The 19,785-nt window shown below is 36.6% G+C and overlaps 1 protein-coding gene across 2 annotated transcripts in view; it reads right to left on the reverse strand.

Moving 5' to 3' along the window:
• Positions 1-231: 231 nt before the first annotated feature.
• The window catches only part of ERCC6 (ERCC excision repair 6, chromatin remodeling factor), a 49,893-nt gene continuing 30,339 nt past the window's right edge, over positions 232-19,785 (reverse strand). For both annotated transcript variants that reach the window (XM_075026001.1, XM_075026000.1), the window contains 13 exons: positions 15,041-15,211; positions 14,402-14,578; positions 12,921-13,037; positions 11,991-12,086; positions 9,900-10,118; positions 9,005-9,115; positions 8,435-8,554; positions 7,298-7,392; positions 5,268-5,413; positions 4,454-5,185; positions 3,627-3,828; positions 3,213-3,291; positions 232-2,767 (listed from right to left, as the gene is read on the reverse strand). In XM_075026001.1, coding sequence (XP_074882102.1) covers positions 2,339-2,767; positions 3,213-3,291; positions 3,627-3,828; positions 4,454-5,185; positions 5,268-5,413; positions 7,298-7,392; positions 8,435-8,554; positions 9,005-9,115; positions 9,900-10,118; positions 11,991-12,086; positions 12,921-13,037; positions 14,402-14,578; positions 15,041-15,211 — 2,694 coding nt within the window. In that variant the 3' untranslated portion in view covers positions 232-2,338. The remainder of the gene's footprint in view (positions 2,768-3,212; positions 3,292-3,626; positions 3,829-4,453; positions 5,186-5,267; positions 5,414-7,297; positions 7,393-8,434; positions 8,555-9,004; positions 9,116-9,899; positions 10,119-11,990; positions 12,087-12,920; positions 13,038-14,401; positions 14,579-15,040; positions 15,212-19,785) is intronic.

Raw genomic sequence — 19,785 nt, forward strand, 5'->3', positions numbered from 1 at the left:
TTAAAAATATTTTTTTGAGTATTATACTAATATTCATTCAGTCTTTTAAACATTTTAAAAGCTAGTACTGGAAAAAAATCTAGTTACTAGGCTGCATAATTTGAAGTTGTATGAAAAATGGAAATGTACTTAAAGATAATATGAATCATTTAGTCAGAGCCACACTATACAGGAAGAGATGCCTCCCCGCCATTCTTCCCCCTGCCCCCAAAGAAGACTTCTAGAACAGACTTTTGGTTTTGCTTTTTTATTAAGTCCATAAAAGCCTAGGATTTATAAAAAGCACATGCAAGTCCATTTACATTAACAGATCAGCGAGAAGCTGCAAACTTTCCTTAATACAGGAACTATTTCTTTAAGATTGGAAGTAGTAAATAAAACAGGATACCAGAACTGATAGCTAAGGTGACAACAGCAGCTTTGCTAACAGCTGAATTCCTGGTTTGTTCCTGGGGCATAGGGATATGTGGGGGCATGACACCCAAAACCAATTAAAATTCCCTACAGCTTTTGAGAGAACAGCAAAGTTGTTTGTTTTTTTTTTTACTCTTTTACTGATCCATTTTAAGTCAGATCGACAGATCTACAATTTTTGAAGTGTTTTGTAATTGCAGCCTAGATTCTTGGTTTTACCTTTCTCCTGAAAGAGGGAAGGTAAGCGAATATAAAGGGGATCAGGAAAAGAGATGTCAGGAAAAGGTGCCACAGTCCCACCTTGAAATGCCATGAGGAAAAGAAACAGATTCTTGGCTGCCCTGTCCAGCTCCAGTCTGTGAAAAGCCAACTGACCAGTTATTGAAACAGCAAGTCACCACTTTTTGCAAATCTCTACAGAACCTTTAGCACTGAGCAAAACCAAGAAGAAGAGCCACTGGGGTATCTTAAAGACTTTCTTTATGAGAAAAAAGTAACAGTTTGTATTGTTGCTTCACCATTCATCTTTCAGTATTTGTATTTTCACTTGAAGTAAAGAAGATACTTTCACACTGAACAAAAAAATTAGAGCTTTCCCTTTTCTAAGTAGCTTAGGGATAGGAAGGACATTAGGCATATTTAACTGTTCCTAGTTTAAGCCATACAGTAATTTAATATTGCTGCAAGAATGTAGTTTTCTTCTCAAAAATCTATCCATTCTTTCCCCCTTAAGATTTCCTTACATAGCACACTAGTACCTTGAAGATAGACCCAAAGTAGTACTCAGATTTGCCACAAATAATCCAATCCTTCCTTCCTTGGAAGAAAGTGGGTATTAGAACTTGTCTGACTGTCAGGAAGACTGAGATTTCCCCTATCTACAGAATAGGTATGACCTGTGAGTGCTGTATATGCTCTAATTATGTCTCTGGCCAAAAGTGATTATGTTTAGTAAAATGCAGTGAAACCATTCCCCCTCTGGCCAACTAACACCTCAAAATTTTACACCTTGACAAAGACTAAGTGCTAACAGGGAACTGGAAAGTTTTTGACATAAATTACAGTGAGACCCATGATAATTTCATGGGATTTCAACTATCAGTCCACAACCTGTGACAAACATCACAGTTACTGTCACCTCAGTGGTAAGAAATATTGTACCAAGCAATTGCCAGTGGTGTATGGGACTGTAACTGAATTGATGATTATAGTGTAAATGGGTTTTCCTAATATCCTAAGTTTTCCATAATTATCAACTGTCAGTCATCTCAATATCCTGCCAGGCTTTCAATTTTTGTGATTAAACCTCTGTTGCAGTAGAATTATTTCCCAAAATATTTAGTGATCTAAGTTACACTGCGTGTGCTAGATGCTGGCAACAATGAAAGCACCTACATTAAAACAGAATTCTCACTACTGATGAAATACAATGACTTTGACACACTTGTCGGTGCAAGTGAATCTCTCATGCTGACCCCTATCATCTCCTCCTCCTCTTTTTTTTTTTTTTTAACGGTACACTGTGTGCCCCATGACCATTCAAGTAACGTACAGAAAATCGAGGAAGTTCTTGGAATTTCGCAGAAATCAAAGTCTTACAACCCATGGCAACATCCATGGTTCTTATTGCAATAAAAAGTCAGTATGTATTCTTCATCCCAGTTATATTAAGATTTCTTTTAAAGAAAAGGTGCTGATATTTTGTATTGTTTCATCTATGAGGTAGACGGCACTTTGATATAAATAGTGTAAATCAGAAATTAAGTTAGCTCTAAGCCTGCAACAAGCGCTGCACCACTGACTGCTCAAGTCAATTATTAAATCATGAATACGAAATAATTCCTCACTTTAAAAGACAAACAGTAAGTCTTTGAAAGAAGAGTCGTGGCCAAGCGTACAGACAGATGACTTCCCTTGACAAAGGTCACCGGAATTCTGGCTTTAGCCTCCAGACACCTTCACCGTTGGGGCTCCTATGGAAGGTGCAGAGATTGCGGAGAAGTTCTCTAAAGACGCAGGACTGCGCTGCAGGCAGTTTGGACTCAAATTCATGCAATATTTCCTGAGTGCTAGCCTCGCCGTCCACATGGGCCTGGAACGCTATGAAGTTACGCATATCCACGAGCAGTTCATCATATTCTGTTGAACCCAGGGCCAGAGCAGGTGCTTGCTGATGATTCTCATCTGCCTCATTCCCTGTCTGTTGTGGTAAAAGAAGGTGGTTTCTTGCCCTCATCTTAGCTAATAAAGATGAAGAGTCTAGTGCACTGGACGGTGATTCTCCAGATCTTCCATCAAAGTGCCCATTGGAACTACACTTCTTTACATTTTCTTTCTTTATTGTATCTGCACCCTGCAAACAAACATAAAGACTATGGAGAAAGTTGGATTTTGAGATCCGCAGAATCTGTTATACAAAATCTGCTTGCTGTTTAGACTTAAACAACAAACATGAACACTCAGAAGCTAGTCATCTGAAATACACAATAAAGAGGTAATATGTTCTAGTCTCAACTTTAGAACTTAGGAAGTGAAAGAAAAAGCATTGCTGGTCTTTAGACAGATAACCAGACCATGTTGCAATTTGTGACTGCTGGATCTAATTAGACTTCATCAAGATGCTATATCAACACATGAAAAATCAAATTCATGGGTGACTAAAAATTCTAGAATTCTACATAATCATACGACAAATGGGTATGAGACACATCTACAGTATAAATCAGATTTGTTGCATAAATCAGAACATTTCACATATATCAGCTATTAAAAGAGAAATGTTAGCTTTTGTCTCTTACCTTGCACTTCTTCGCAGGTGATGCACAAGTGGAATGTGAAGAAAGCAGCATGGGGTTTCGTTTTTGACCAAACCGACTCCTGAAAACCCACAAAAGAATTAGCTCCATAAAACATCCTTCTCAAAGTGATTAGGATAGTTTTGACAAAGACTTTGACTGGGTTTGTGTTTTAGGATTCTCAAGAGCCCTCTGCCAAACTCTCTCTCCTCTACCATGCAACAATAATGCTTTCTTTGTACTTCAGAATGGACTTCCTAGGCTTGTAATATGCCTTCATGTCTTTATTAAATATAAAACACGAACTCCACATTGATACATGTTATTGCAAATACCAAGTGCAAAAAAAATGATAAATCCGTAGCATCCTAAGGAACTTTTCTGGTTTTGGAAAAGCAGTGTGAGAACTGAACTTACTTTATTCCTGATGGTGCACCTGAAAGACCACTCATGCCTGTCCAGGTTGGCACACCAGAAGCAGCTCCTAAACATTGCTGTCGAGAGACTTTTAAGGCTCTTAAGGCATCCTGGGCCACTCTGTTTGCTTCTGCTTCCACCAGCACATGATCTGCACTGGAAGCTTCCATAATGGCATCATGCTTCATAACACTGTGCACCCCTAGAAACCAGAAGATACAAGAAAAGGTGAAGGAGGACATCTGTTCATTTACATGGTTATCTGTAAAATTAAATATTCACCATTTAAGTGAATGCCACAATCATATTTTTCATTTTGCAGGTTGATTATAGTCAGCACTTCAGTATAGTCATTTCTAATAAGAGAACCCCCTTCTATCAGTTAAGCAATCAATTTGACAGCAAACCACTTCTGGTGTGCTGATGAGGTCATTATTCACAACAGACTTGGCAATTATGTGGGTAAATTGATCATTTCTATTGTTATGGACATGGCAGACAGAAGTGAAACCCCTGTGTAAATGAAGGTTGGTTATATCCTTATTTCCAGAAGAAACACTGCATTACTTCTACATCCAGAAGTGTTTCTGGAAGGCTGCAGCTCTCTGAAACGTTTGTGCCGAGGTAATGAGCACATTCATAACCGAAGCATTTAAGTGATGAACATTTTAATGTTTCACTACAGTAACAGAATAGATAAAACTCATTTTGTATTGTAGCTCTGACCATCAGAGTAACAGAACTGCTCCTTCCTTCACTTGCATAAGTTTTATATACCTCTGTTTAAATAGTCTGACACTGTTGAGCAGCAAAATAACAACTGTTACCTGATTTTTTGAAAAGTTTCTCCAAGACATAATCATCATTTTTCTTTGAGTCTTCCTCCTTCTCTTCACTGTTCTCCCTTCTGTATCGCTTTTGTTTCACTAGATGAGGAACGCGCTCTCCTTCAAATTTGGCATCTTTGTGATGCTTCTTCTTAGACTTATCTTTGTGGCTCTCGTGTGACAGCATATCCACCCTGTGCTTTGTTTTTGAGGTACACTTATAATGATTATTATCTAATTGCCCATCTTCAGTTTTAGCAACCTGCTTTTCCCAAGAGCCAGCTGCACCACATGTAAGGCTAAAATCTCCCTTTGCATTTGCGTTAGCTGCTCCATGTACTTCATCAGCTACCATGGTGTTCAGACATTTGGCATTCTCTGAAGACCCTGCATCATCTGGCAATGACTGGAACATAGATTTGTCAGCTCTTTCCAAGCTTTCCTCCTTGCTTTTATTCAATGAATTTATATTAGTAGCAGCTTGTATATTATCTTTTGCATAGCTATTTTGGTCAAAGGCTTCCAAATTCCCTTTGGTTTCCTCACTTGCGTCTATTGCTTTAGAAGAAGAATTTGTCATGTGGGTGGTTGAGTAGGAATTGGATGACTTGCTGTACTTTGGTGAGCTGCCTTCTGTAAGATGGAGATCACCTTTAGAAGTGTCATTATCAGGTGGCTTTTCAAGTTTATGTTTCAATTGGTGTTTTGGGACTTGAACATCTGAACCAGTACCTGAGGGATGAATGAAATTAGTATCCATTTATCAAACACTTCAAACATTTTTTCTTTTAAACAAACAGAGAAAAATGCGTACCTGCAAAAATTGCACTTGTTTCTGTCCCCTGAGACACATCTGGGCTGCTCAGAGTAAAAAGTTCATAAAGGTCATTGGATTTGAAAAAGCGCCTCTGCTTAGGGTCTTTCAGCACTCTGTTCGTTAAAAACTGTTTGAAGATTTGTCTAAAAATGAAAAAAAAAGTACTTTGTGCATGAAACAATGTCTAGCTACGTTTAAGTACTGAATACAGTACTTAAACAGAAAACTGTATAAGCACAAATGTTACCCTGCAGAACAACTAAGCAGTGGGAAGATGATGTTAGTTTCCAAAAGACAATCTTGAGTTAGTAACTTTCAAACAACCAACTAAATTGTTAAACACAGGGATTTATTGTTTTTGCAACAACCCCATAACACAACAGGTAACCACCATCCTGAAATGTCCTATGGGGCATCCCTTAGCTAAGCAATAAATAACCTCACAGCTAGAATTTTTTTTGTCCATTAAAATTGAAAAGCTTGCATGTGTTACAATAAAACTATCAGAAAGCTCCTGAAAGAAAAACAAGAGCTTGTTAAAATTACAACATTTTAACGGTCAGTTGGTTGGAGGAATCAAAAGCAGCAGAGCAGCTCAGTCCGATGGTGATGACTGGATGACAATCACTGAAAAGGGAAATCAGATTTGTGGTTGAGAGGAAGGGAATAAAAGCCCATCTGCAGAAGACTGAAAGAAACAAATGTGGAGGAGAACTAAGCTGCAAAAAGTCTTCTAGCATTGGTAAATCTACTTCTATGCCATGTTTGTACTACATAGCTTTTGATTTCAAGTTCTACACACTATTTTCATGTACAAAAAATACATCCCTAAATAAAGCTGGAAATCAGTTCTCAAGAAGTGTTTTTATCATGGTTTTGGCTCTGCTGGCATTAAGCAGGGTAAGTATTTTTAAATCCAGTTGGCAAAAACTAAGTTTAAACTTAGGTGCCAGCTACTGTAGTGCACCCATCAGATGACTTTAAAGTTTTTAAGAATTAACTGAGCTTCATAGCTTCTTGCAAGGATGATCACATAATTGCAGAAAAGAAAACACAGGTGAAGAGAAAAGGCAACTTGCTCAAAGTTCAAAGCCCATTGCACTGTTCAGGAAATAAATGAATTTCTGATGGCTGCCCTGACCCTTAGAGCCCACTTCCTTGATGTGGTCAGTGTTGTTCAAAAAGAAGTATGCCAGAGGGATGCAAGCCAACCAACAGCGGATGCTTTGTGTCCATGTGGTAAAATAGATTTTAAAAGGCACTCAATAAGTGCGGGTATTTCATTATTTAGAGCTTTTCATTCATCTGCATTTTCAAAGGGGATATTCCAGTTCTGAAGAGCAATGCCTGGACAGAGGATTCCCATGTACATTCACTTGGAATTCATGTCAGTGAAGCTAACTACTGAGAAAGCTGAACAGGAAAGTAAAACAAAAAGATCTCACTGTTTTCAAAATACAAGCACTTCAAGGCTTTAGCAACATTTTGGAATAAATAATGTGAATATGACTGGTGGTTCTTGGGATTTAATTCTCTCACTTTGGAATGATTTGGGAATAAAATCAAATTGGGTTTGCAGAGTAGTAAATGGATGTATGTAGCACATACATCTTTATATATCCTAAGGACAATATAAAGAACTTGTTGATTTCAATTTGCATTTCAGACTTGTTGAGTCTCATGTTCTGAGTAAGGGGCTCATTTTTTCCTGTCTATGCCTCATACTCTCTCATTTACAGTGAATTCTGGATGTACTGGACACAGCTGCTGGAACAGACTGATGAAGTATGTTTAGCATGTGGTTCTTGGAGCTAGAGAGGCAGCAGCACAGCACTGCAGCTGGGAGCCTAATATTAGATGAAGGTCCATTTCTCAGCAGAAATTTTTAAAAGTTTTCAGTGACTCGCCCATCATGACCAAGATGGGGATTACAAGCCATGTGTGCACATGCACAGGTATGTCACTGTTATGTACACCTCAGATTCGCTACAAATATTTTCTTGTGCATACTGCTTTATCCAACTGACCTGTGGTATATCTTCTCTTCAATAGTACCTGCAGTGAGAAGCCTATACACAGTCACCTGTTTCTTTTGGCCTATTCTCCAAGCACGTTCCCGAGCCTGGAACATAAAAGGTTTGGTTACCAGACATTAGCCTCTTAGACATGTGTTTGACAAGAGAGCTATCGATACCACTGCTTCAAACCTAGTTTGGATATTTAATAAGAAGTTGCATAGCTGTGGTATTTCTACAACATTAGGACAACTAACTCAGCAGGAGAGGAAAACAATTTAGAAATTTTACCTACGTAAAAAGAAAAGTTTCCAGTTGTACCAAGAAATCTATGCAATAAATCTCAAAAAATAAATTACGTTAAAATTATAACTCTTATCTAGGATATGTACTTTATATAGACTTATTCCAAAAGGGAACTATTTTACAATAGATCTTTAATATACGCATTTCGGTTGAACTTTTCTTCTTTTTCTTAACTGAAAGCTTTCCTATAAACTTCTTGAACCAACAACTAAAACATACCACTTGCAGATCTCAGAGCTATGTAGGATTTTCATCAGAAATAGTTTTTTCCTCTCAAACATGTAAGCCGCATATACTGTTGAGGGATCTAATAAACCAGGGTCTCATCACACCATCAGATAAAGAACAACTTCTTCAAGGTATTGGCTTAACAGCAGCTTCTAAGGGTATAGCTACATATCGTTATTTAGTGACAAAGCCAATTTAAGCAACACTTGCTCCCCTTTTCTTACCCTGCATTGCCACCGTAAACAGTCATGCGTGTTCAAGAGCTTGCACAGCTGTACTCTCCCTTCAGAAACATCTGGTTTGTTTGTTTGTTTATTTTTAAAAATCAGGCCATTTCAACTGTTTGTTTGGCTACACTCTAAACAGACTATGTGAATTGACAATATTGAAGAGTGGTAAGATATAACAGCATAAAGGGGATGTGGTGGGAACCACTTAAATCGGCTTTGCCACAAGAGTAATAATATGGAACTGCACCCTAAGTGACCATTGCTAGGAACAACAACTTAGGGAAGAGCAACATAGTGCTTTAACACTATTTGAGGAGATAAATGTCATTCTGTCTTCAGTTTTATTTAAACTTAGCTGGTAAATGGAATGTAATGAACCACTCACCTGTGTGTCTGTACTAGGATTCCAATCAGGATCATAAATAATAACCCGGTTAGCACCAGTCAAGTTAACTCCAATGCCACCAACACGAGTTGTTAGAAGAAAAATAAATATGGACTTGTCCTATAACACAAGAAAGAATTTACTAAAGCAAGAATTACCAAAGTAGAATTATTGTGGGTTTTGTTTTTTTTTTTCATTTCCTGGATTCTTTTATTATCAGCATTATTCACAAAGATGCAAAGGGACCCAAGAGAAGGAATGCATTTCCTTCTTTGCCTAATATCTCTTGACAAATAAGAGTAGTTTGATCTAAATTTCATTTACTGTTGTCCAATAAAATTTCTTTTTCCCCTTTTCAACTGTGGTTTTTTTCTTAGAAGAAAACCCAACTTAAGTGTGAAAAAAGTGATCACTTTTTTCCCCCTCTCACAAAGAAAGTGGTTTCATTTGATTGAAGTCCCCAGTTTTGTGTGTCAAACCTGTAGTATAATTAAAAACAGACCAAAAAGGAATGCAAGAACTCAACCACACTCACTAACAGGCATTAGTGTGTGGGATGCAACATCTCACCTCATTGTATCTTGCTATAAGGGGCTGTCTGGAAGCTATTGTTGTGGTGCCATCCATCCTGAGGTAGGAGTAGTTTCTTTCTCTCACAAAGACTTCAAGTATCTGCAGCATCTGTTGTGATGGAAAAAATTTAATGAAATCCAGACATGAAGACTGAGCAACTGTCTGATCAAGTCATAAGAATTTCTGGTACTAACTGCAGTGCCAACCAAACAAACAAGATGACAACCAAAAACTTGTGAAACTTAAATAAGCAGAAAATTCATTAACTTATGTAATTGGGGAAAAAAAATAATAAAAAGTAGTTATTTCACTGCTGAATGCATGAGTGGAATGTTTGTGCTTGGTTTGGGAAGTCCAGAGCCATGGTCTCAAGACAATTAACCAGGTAAAAGGTGCAGCATTCCATGGGAATCCATGGAAGCAAGATAAAATCATCAATACATAGGGAAAACAAATGAAGGTCACTGTCTGTGCTACTGGCCCAAAGCAAACAGTTCTGAGAATCAGATGTGCAGCACATGCACTAAACACAGCAAGCAAACTGACTACCGATTCTATCCTGAAACTACACAGTAGGGACAATAAATATGTCACCACTGCTTCAGCTTGGTGTTATATGGGTAGAACTGATACAAGCTTTGACCCAGTATAATGAATTTGGGCAAGACTGCCACAACACTGTGTCATTCCAGTAAAGCTTACTGAGCTTAGGAACTGGTCTCCAATTATTCCAAAGACATTACTAATTTTTGGTATTTTTTTCAATAAGATGTTAATTTTCTGAGAAGGACACTACAAAAGGTGGTTCTAATTACAAGTCTTGTTGGGATACATACACACACATTTTTAGTTTTAGTAATAACTAAAATTAAAAACAATTAGCTCATCTTACCTGTCTTGACTGAGTAAAAAACAACACTCTGTGACCTTGTTTATGCCATATTTTCAGCAAGGATTCTACCACTATCATTTTTCCAGAACGTTTCCAATATCCAAACTGATCTGCTTCCGCCACTTCAGCATCTGGTACACCCTTCAAAATCCTGGGGCCACCGGAGAAGAGGTCAGGGTGGTTGCAAATCTTTCTCAAAGCTACTAGTCCTGAGAAAATCTAAAGAACACAGGAGAAAAATATTTTTATTTTCATTTTCTTGACAAATACATTTGTCTGTATGGGTTGTGGTTGAGAAAAATAATGTATTAATCCAGTAATCATCAAGAAGTTTGTTTTTAATAGTGGTTTGCTCTTTAGAAAAGCCAATGGACGCTAATACTCATTTCATGGAAAGTTTTATGAAAAATCAAGAAGAAGAATCAAGAATCAAGTACAAGAGAAGGTCAATGAAAGTTTACATTCTTTTGAGCCTATTCTGGTGACAATGTTAAGAGCAATTTCCCTTGCTGTTTCTGCAGCAATTTCCACATTAGCAAAAGTAGTCTTTAGCTGTAACTCACAGTCAAATTTTTCCTACTCAAAAGGAAAGATTCCACCAAGTTTGTTACTTGAAATTATTGTGCCCTTCCTTCCAACCCCTGCCATGTTAGCAGGTAACTTAAGGCAGACCTTGAGGATAGCAAGTATACCCACCAGCATGCATGGTAACAAAGAACAGATGAGTAAACATATTTGAACAAACATACGAAGCTGAAAATTACCAATTTTGGTGCCATGTTAGAAGGTTCTGTTCAGTTATTCATTCAACAAGATTACAAGTGTTACTTATTCTTCTGATATAATGGGCACTCATAAAAATGAACTAGCTTGAAACAGCAAATCCCTCAATCTTCTATCGCTACAAGTTGGATGAGCCTGCTCATAATTTATGGTTTGTTTGTATGATGGGGTTTTTGTTTTTCAGCTGGAATTCACTGCTGTCATCACAAAACATCTAATAAAAGCATTGACATTTACTGTTCAAAATTTTCAGAACTCTAGTAAATATGATAGCCCATTCTGTACATCTTAAGAGAAATTTCTGCAGATAGTCTTGTACAAGCCATCTCTTGAAGATCAAGCTCCTTAAAATAATTTTCATTGGGATAACTAAAATGGCTAGGCATTTGAAAAAGCTTGGTCACTATACCTTTGCGAGATCTTGAAAAAATATAAAAGTAAAAACAGTGATAAGGTCAACATCTGCTTTGTATGGCACTGCAATATACATGGCTGTACTGACCATACAACTAACTGGAGTCACTGGTGGTGGGGGCAGAAGGGATTTCACAGCTCACAAGACAAGGAAACATGGTAAATTACACATCATAACCAAGACATATTACTTCTCCTCTTACAAACAGTAGATCTGTATCCTGCAGGTAAAATGGGAGTGAAAAACATTCACTGCATGCATACAAAAGTCAAATGGACCAAATGTGTGCAATGTAGGAGTCACAGGGAATACCAGACTTTTTACACAGGCAACAGCAGGCATCTGAAACTGTATTTCCATTACTGCTGTCAACCTGGTCACAGCAATTTCAACACTTATGTTGTAAGGATGGAGGCAAAAGGTGTTGAAGTGACTAGTACAACCGTAACAAGGATGCTTGCTATTTGCTCTGCTATACATTAAGACTCTGTGAAATAATCAACTGTTGCATCACAAAGTTATCATACCTGAACTGTACTCTGAGGACAAATTACTCTTTTCCTTTGCTTCACTTTTGCAATTGTATAAAAGCATGCATATGGTAACCTACAGCAGGTCTTCCAACAAGCCATAATTTGTTCCCAAGATCACAAACATATTGCAAAGTCATTCCATTACTACTTTTATCTGCTCATGCCACTACATATGGATCACTAACTCTACATATTCCCTGGAATATTTCTGAGAAAAAAAAGCATACATCCACAAAAGTAGAAGTGAGATTAGTGTGTTTGCTCCCCTTTCTGCTTAGAATCCAGACAGAAGAATGCAAAGGTCAGTCCATGACTTTATCCATCAAACTCTACCTGTCATTAACATTAATTAATGCCAACCTGCATGTCTCCATTGAGAATCTGGTAAACTTCTTTAGAGCTGATGAAATTTTGATAGACTTGACGCTGCTCATCTGTCAAACGGCAGAAGAGGACCTACCAAAGCAAACAAATGAACAAATGAAACAAATGAACAGGTCGGGCTCAAGCCCGACCTGTAAACTCCAAATAGAGTGAATTTTAAAGTTTTGCAATGTGCTACAATGAAGCTTCACAGATGTCTGACATACTGAAATACTAAGTTAAAAGATACTGAATAGAAAGAATTAAAAGAGAAGAAAGATTGAAGAGAGGACAGGAAAGCCTGAAGCACTGAAACCTGAGTGGCAGAAGAATCTAATAATGACTACAAGTGAGTATTTGTAGGAATTTCAGTTGTTTAAACAATCCTTTCAACCTCTACTTTGAATCAGAATGTTTCCTAAAAAGATATCTCACCTCTTTGTAGAGCAAACAAGTGTTTGATCAAAAGGCTAATATTTTGGAAATTTATTAGAATGTACAGGCCCAGCTAGCTTGCCATATGAACAACTGCCATCAAGTATTTCTCTACTATTTGCTGCCTAAATGAACCTTTTAAAGGAGAAAACAATGTTAAAGTGTCCAAGAGATGCATCATAGCAAACACCCCATGGACAACTCATTTGTATGCACCTGTGACCTCGGAGGACAGTATTAAGCAGACCTGACTACGCTTCATATAGCCTTTGGTTTTTAGATGAGAGTGTACTTGTACAGACCCTGCAAGACTGTGACCATTTAATGCTCAGAATGTAGGTGGAAGGAGTATGCAACTTGAAAGCTCTACATCTTATCTTTAGTTAAAACAGCATTTCATCTACTATTAGCACAAATTATTTCCAAATGTCCATGAAAGATTGGATTTTGGGGAAGGAGAGGGCTCAGATCTAATAGTAAAGATAAGCAAACCTGTTCATTTTTATCTGGAAGTGAAAGGCTCATTTTTACATCAGCCTTCATTCTTCGCAGCAAGTAGGGGTTTATGGTGTCCCGCAACACACAGGCACATTTGTATGCAGTTTTTACCTGAAAAAGGAAGAAAAAGCAAAAGTTGTATTTTGGTTCTTGATATTAATTTTAGTAACAAGCAAAATTCCATATCTAGTAATAGGAAAATTCTAATAAAATTAGATTATTTATGAATCACATGCATCTACAGTTACATATTCAACACAACATGAATTGCAATAAAATTCATGTTAGCAACAATAACATTGAAAAAGTAAGTGTTCCTCAGATACCACTAACTTATCTTTCCTAATTTAGTGGACTTTAAAAGAGATCAGAAATGAGGTATTTCTTTTAGAAACCAATTCAAGAAGTGAGTATAAACTTGCACAGAACCAAATTCCTCATGAAAAACTGCTAATACATTTACTGAAGATCAAAAAACAAGCCTGCAGCAATGGTGGTTACTAGACAATAAGTGAAGATTAGTGCCCACTTGAGACTATTAAAAAAAATCGGTACAAGAAAATCCTCATGATCACAGAAACTAAAGGTCACTCTGGCCTTAAATGGAGCATATGGTTCTATAATGGGTAATGGATGTGTGAGATGGGTATTAACTGTACATAATGGCTAAAAAATACCTTCATTTCTCTTAAAGCAAAACAAAGAATATAATAAATTATTGATTTGTAAAAAACAAATTGGCTGTCCAATTTAGTAAATTACTAAGCTTTAGACAGGGGAAGTACTTAAACTCAAAAAGAAAATAAAACTTTAGAAATGTATGTGTGCAAAACATTACAAGAATATTTAAAAGGATACAAGTTTATTAGCATTTATATGAAACTTAGTCTGCAGATTATTATGCAGACAATTTATCTATCAGCTAATTTGAAAAAAGTTTAAGAGCCCATAAATACTGAGAACCACAACTACAAAGATTAATAGACATACTTATTCAAAATAATATTCCCCATAATTTTTGCTTTCAAAATTAAATAGTTTATCTACTTTCAGACTTCCAATACATACTCTAGCTTTTTAAAATGAAAACGGTTTTCAGTTTGGATTTAAGGATTCCTCTATTGCATAATTTGCCAAAACTTGATATCAAACAGGAAAGTTTTATTCAAATACATCAAAACACAAGATGTATTTTATATACACTTCCCACCGCAATTTGCTTATCTTTACATCAAAGAATAATTCTAATGATTTAAACTTTTGACAAGAAAGCCTTGTGTATAAGCTATACCCCTGTATAAACAAAATGGTCTCATTTAGTTGAACAGTTCTTTTCACAAACGCAGCAGTAAAACACACATGCACCTCTCTCTTAAGTTGTGTCTAGAACATACAGCATGAAGTACATTTAAAAGTCAGTTTAGAAACAACGTAACAGTTTCCTTCAAGCAAAGTGATATTTTTGAGGCATTTACCTGGACAGGAGAGGCATTAGAATACCCTCCCATGGTTATTGGAACAGAAAATTGCTCCATGAACACAGGCAGTGTTCCCAATTTCCCTGGGAATACAAAGTCAAAGAGGGACCAGAGCTCCTTTAGGTTATTTTGCATAGGCGAGCCAGACAAGATGATTCGATGGGGTGTGCGGAACTATTAATAAAAAACACAAAACCAAAAGAAAGTTATTTTCACGGTTCATGGTGTAACCTGCCTCCTGCCTCAGAGTATATTCAATTTCACCATCAATGAATTCTCATTTTAAAATATGTGGCCTCATATTCCTGAAATAAACAGCTTTCTGCAATATATTGTCCATAAACTGTTAGGAGAAGATGAACACCAGCAATCTGACATTCATCCCAAATGGTAAATTACTACACAATTTAAAATTTCTGATTTTTTTCTCTACCATACTTCTGTAAATTTACTAATGTAAGCTCATTAAAAATGTTAAGTAAATTAAATAGTCAAATACAGACCATTTTGATTTATGCTTTTGTTCTTTATTAATGGTCAAATGTGCATTTTTATGATAAAGTAATACAGGCTATTAGATTTGGGAACCTCCCCCCCAGAGCACTTAAAATATTTCATTCATTTTTTATAAAGTACCTGCTTGCACGCAAGTGTGACCGCGGCATTTGGATTTCGGATTTTGTGACCCTCATCCAGAATCACATAATGCCAGTCATAGCTGTGGATGCTATCCTGCATCAGTCGAATGTATGAATAAGATGTAATTAAAATTCCATGGCATGAAGCAATTTCATGAATTAGTTTCACCTAAAAGCAAAAGGTGCATGTTGTCAGTAACAGTGAGACAGAAAACTCAGACCTACTGAACTACAGGTTTGCTGTCCAAGGTACATACAAAAAGTTTTGAAAAAGCAGATATATAATTCAGTTTGCAAAGAAAATAAGTATAGGCAAGATTTTGATTATATGATTCTTAGCTCATCTGTAAAAGAATGAAACACTTGAACACTGTGTTATAACAGATCAGAATTTGACCTGAAAACTGGTCAGAAGGAAACAGTGGGTTTTATTTATTTATTTATTTTAAAAGGCAATGTCTGGAAAAACAAACATTACATTTGATTAAAGTTCTCCTATATGCACTTCACAAACCCAGCTTTGCGTACTGCATGCAAGATCTAGAAAGTTTGAGAAAATTAAACAAGTGAAAAACTGAAAAAAAATCACAAAGTCTGTTTGGTTATTCCTAAATTCTGCCCAACCTCTCTCATTAATAGGATTAATATATTTGTGAGTAATCTTCAAATTTTGTGCTTCTCTTGTAAGCTATATCCTTTCCCCAAGTTTTTACTACCCTTTATAGCTGTAGATTATGTAGGGCAGGGACCATCTATGTCACCTTCCAAGCATTCATAGTATTCAAGACTCATCTTTCTTGCATTTACTCTCCACATATGAATCTAGAAGACCTAAACAGAAGATGATGGGCTGGGAAGCAATTCTGGATGAAACAAAAATACCCACTGTAAAAGAAAAAAAAACTAGAACCACCACAGAATTTGCTAAAGGAAAGACAAAACTCTTATTACTAGAAGTACCTTAAAAAAACCAAAAACCAAAAAACAAACAACCCAACAAAAACAAAAGGGAAAAATCCATCTCAAAGACTCGGATGGTGTTAAAAGTTCATGATCTCTTATTATAAAATTTCTTGCTCAGACATACCCCAAGATTCAAAAAGCTCTTCTGTGTTCAACTGTTCAAGAACTTCTACTTTCTGATTATCAGCTCCTGATAAAACCATGACACATTATTTAATGTTGACATCATGATTCTCAAGAGAATATGTAATCTTTAGAACAATTCGTATTACAGACAGAGTAGGATTTCTAGGCAGATGTGGACATCCAAAGCTTAATTCTACCTGGCACACTGCCCACAGTCTGCAACCGTGTCCTAGAATCTCAGCAATGGCCTATCATAGAATATTGTAGACATCTCTACCCAAACACTTAAAGACAAATCATCTCGGGTGATTTCAAATTAAAAGCTTGTAAAATATGTAACCTCTCCTAGTTTTTGCAATTAATAGGGTATGTCTGCAATTAGCCTGACTTACAGAATGTTACACTGTTGTCATTAAAAGATGTTTTGTGAAAGTGCTGCTGTTATTATGGAGGCTCAAGAGACCAATCCCTCCTAGAGGGCAAACAGTGGACTAGTAGAAAACAACAGCCATAAATCACATTGTCAGGTAGCAGAGAGAACAGAAGTGAAACACAGGCACATGAAGGCCATTCACTGTAAACACACCACAGCAGAATCCTAGTCAGGATTTACTGAACCTGTAATTAATTAAAGTTTCCTTCAAGCTAAATTTTTAATAAACAAGGATTTGTGCTGACAATGAAGAAATACAACAGCACAATTTTATCAACTCACACTACAACACTTATTAACTCTCATTTTACTGCATTGGGTACTTTCTCAGAGGTTGCCTTTGCTTTAGTTGCAGCTCTTGGAATGATTTTAAATATTTAAAAATACGATAACAGATTCAATATTGGATACACACTGTTTTGAGGCTGTGGCATTTCAAAATTTATGCTATTTTATCATGTATTCTTTAATTCACAATTCCTGTTTGGTTAGATTCAGGCATGTTTAATTTAATTTTTTTTTCCCCTCAGGAAATACACTTCAATGAAATATTTCAGGGCATGTGCTGTTAAACTAAAAAAACCAAACAAACTACCCCCAAAACAGGCCCCCCCCCCCCAAACAGCTTAAGAGAGACAAATCCTACCAATGCCAAAAGATTACACAGAAGTTACCCAGCTTTGAAATTCTGAACTCTAGACTTTAAATGACGCTAATGAATAGAGGAACATGCGAGTAGATCGAGTAATTCTGATCTTGTAGTTCTGTTCAGCACAGTATTTCAGGGTTTTACAATTCAAAGACAGTATTTTCTCCTAACTTAGGGTGATAAGTTGATTGCATTGCATTGTCTTCACAGGGACACATGCAATGTACGAAGACTGGAAGATTTTTGGCAAGCTCCATTTCTTAAGGCTAAAACGTTTATGATTTATTCTAAGGACACACCTCTAAGCAAGTGGTTTTTTCCTGTTGGTACCTCACTGTAGCTACAAGTTTGTTTCTGAAGCTACATAAACAGGACAAATTTTTTGACTGATGCTTACAGAAATAAGATTTATCTTTTTTTAGCACAAAGTAGTGTTTTAAAAAATATTTAAGAGTAAGACCTGAACTCTTCTATAATATTATGTATTAAAAATGGTAATTTTCTTAAACAGAAATGTGTATGTTAAGACTGAACTTAAAGAACTAGATGAGTGATAACTACAAAACTCTCTAAGCATTCAGCTACCTTTAAGGCAAGTGTGAACTTAGAGATAGTATCTAGTCACTTACTCAACCATACATCACTTGTGAATCAAAAATGCATTCTTCAGCAGGCTTATCACTATCTTATAACCAACCATTAAGCCCAGAGATCCATAAATTCAACCTGTAAAACCTCTTTATTATTTCCCTGCCCCCAACAAAACAATCTAAATGGCACCATGAAGAGGCTTCAAAAGAACACATTACAATGTTTAATAATGTAAAAGTTGCAATAAAAAGAGCTAAAGCACTTACTACATATTTAACAAGAATGCTACTTCTTGTGGCATGATACTGAGTTTATCTGAGTTTGGTCCTTAGCTCAGAAATAGAGCCTTTGGCTAAAATAGAGGTTCCCTATGCAGTCATGCCAGTAACTGTAACCTCTGCAGCTTATTTTCTTTACATGTAGATTGCGTATTCTACTGTAGTGTGAGGGCAGAACGTCTAAAATCTCCAGAGTGCAAAGTCATCTTCAAATAGGTGATTCTACAGGTGCAAGCATCATGAACTGACAATTACCTTTGAGGACTGCATTGTGTGTCCAGCATTTGACTGGAATAAGGGAATGTAAAGTTACGGCTTTACAAATGGTATGTGATTACCAGAAAGAATGGTTAAACTCAGTGATACTTGTTCTAAAGATCAAGAAATTGAAAGTTCAGCCTTGATCTTAAAAAATACAGCCTCCTTCCATATACGATATGCTAAACCAAGATAACCAAAGTTCACATTGCCTCTTACATTCTGTGATATACAAGTGCTCATGTGCCATGAGAAGTTTTGAAACAACAGGACAAGCTCTTTGTACAAAAGGCGCTTTTTTCCCCTATACTTACAGGGCTTTCTTCCCCTTATCTTCTGTTCTATACCGCAAATAAAACGGTGTTTATGATACACTACATTAGATTTACTTCTTTATTTTCTCTCATCCTTAGAAGTCTCAGAGCACTTGATATTTACAAGTCACTTTAAGCTACATCAGAATTTAGTATAAACCATAGTAGGAGGTTAATAGCATAAGACAGCACCACTGGACATATTTAGCCACAAATGCTGTGCCTTATTCAAACTGAAAGCTGACTTCACAGGGAAGACTACTACTTAAATCTGGTTCTTCCTACTGCTTCCAACTTAAGCATGTTTATCATCATAGAAGAACCACATGATCTTCTGTGAGCACAATTAATAATAAAAAAGAAAGTTTTACATTTCACCCAAATGCCTTAAACTAGCTCTAAATTCTTGGAAACCTATCCAACTTGCTATTGTGTCTTCCTTCCATCATCTAAAATACCACTCTGCTTTCCCTTGTGGATAGCTGAAGGCCTTTAAATTGTTATTCATATCTCAAGGGGTGAAACTGGAACTTTTAATTTCTCCCCCTTACTGCCAAAATTGTCTACCATTGTTATTTTAGCAAAGGAATGAAGTAGTCTCTCTTTTGAAGCTTCACATGGTAAAAAAACCCTACGCAAATACTATAGCAGCAAAGATATCTAAGCAGGATGTCTCAGTGACTCATCTGAAACAGGCTGACAAGATTTGCAGCCAATCTGGTGCTCACAATTCCAGCTGTTATTTCATAATATTATTGTGGAAAACCCTAAAGCTGCTGGCAAAGAAAACCGAAATGGACTGGGAAGAGAGGATATGCCAAGGTAATGACCGGTGAGCCTTTTACTTACCACAGCGCTCAGAAGTCCTTTTGTAATACTAAAGAAGTGTCACTAACCGAAACTATGTGCAAGGTATTGCCTAGTATCAATTTATGATAAAACAATTGGAACAGACGTCTTCCCCACCCCTCACTATCAAGCAAATAGTTCTGTGGGCAAGTCTAAAGAACTGGGAGACAGGATCTTGCACTGATGCTTGGGTACCTTAGAAGGTGCAACAGAAAATACCTATTCATAAAAGCAAATAATTTCACCAGTGCTGAAAGATTTAGTATTTGCTAATATTTCAGG

The sequence above is a fragment of the Buteo buteo genome, chromosome 4, assembly GCF_964188355.1.
Source record: "Buteo buteo chromosome 4, bButBut1.hap1.1, whole genome shotgun sequence".
Lineage (NCBI taxonomy): Eukaryota > Metazoa > Chordata > Aves > Accipitriformes > Accipitridae > Buteo > Buteo buteo.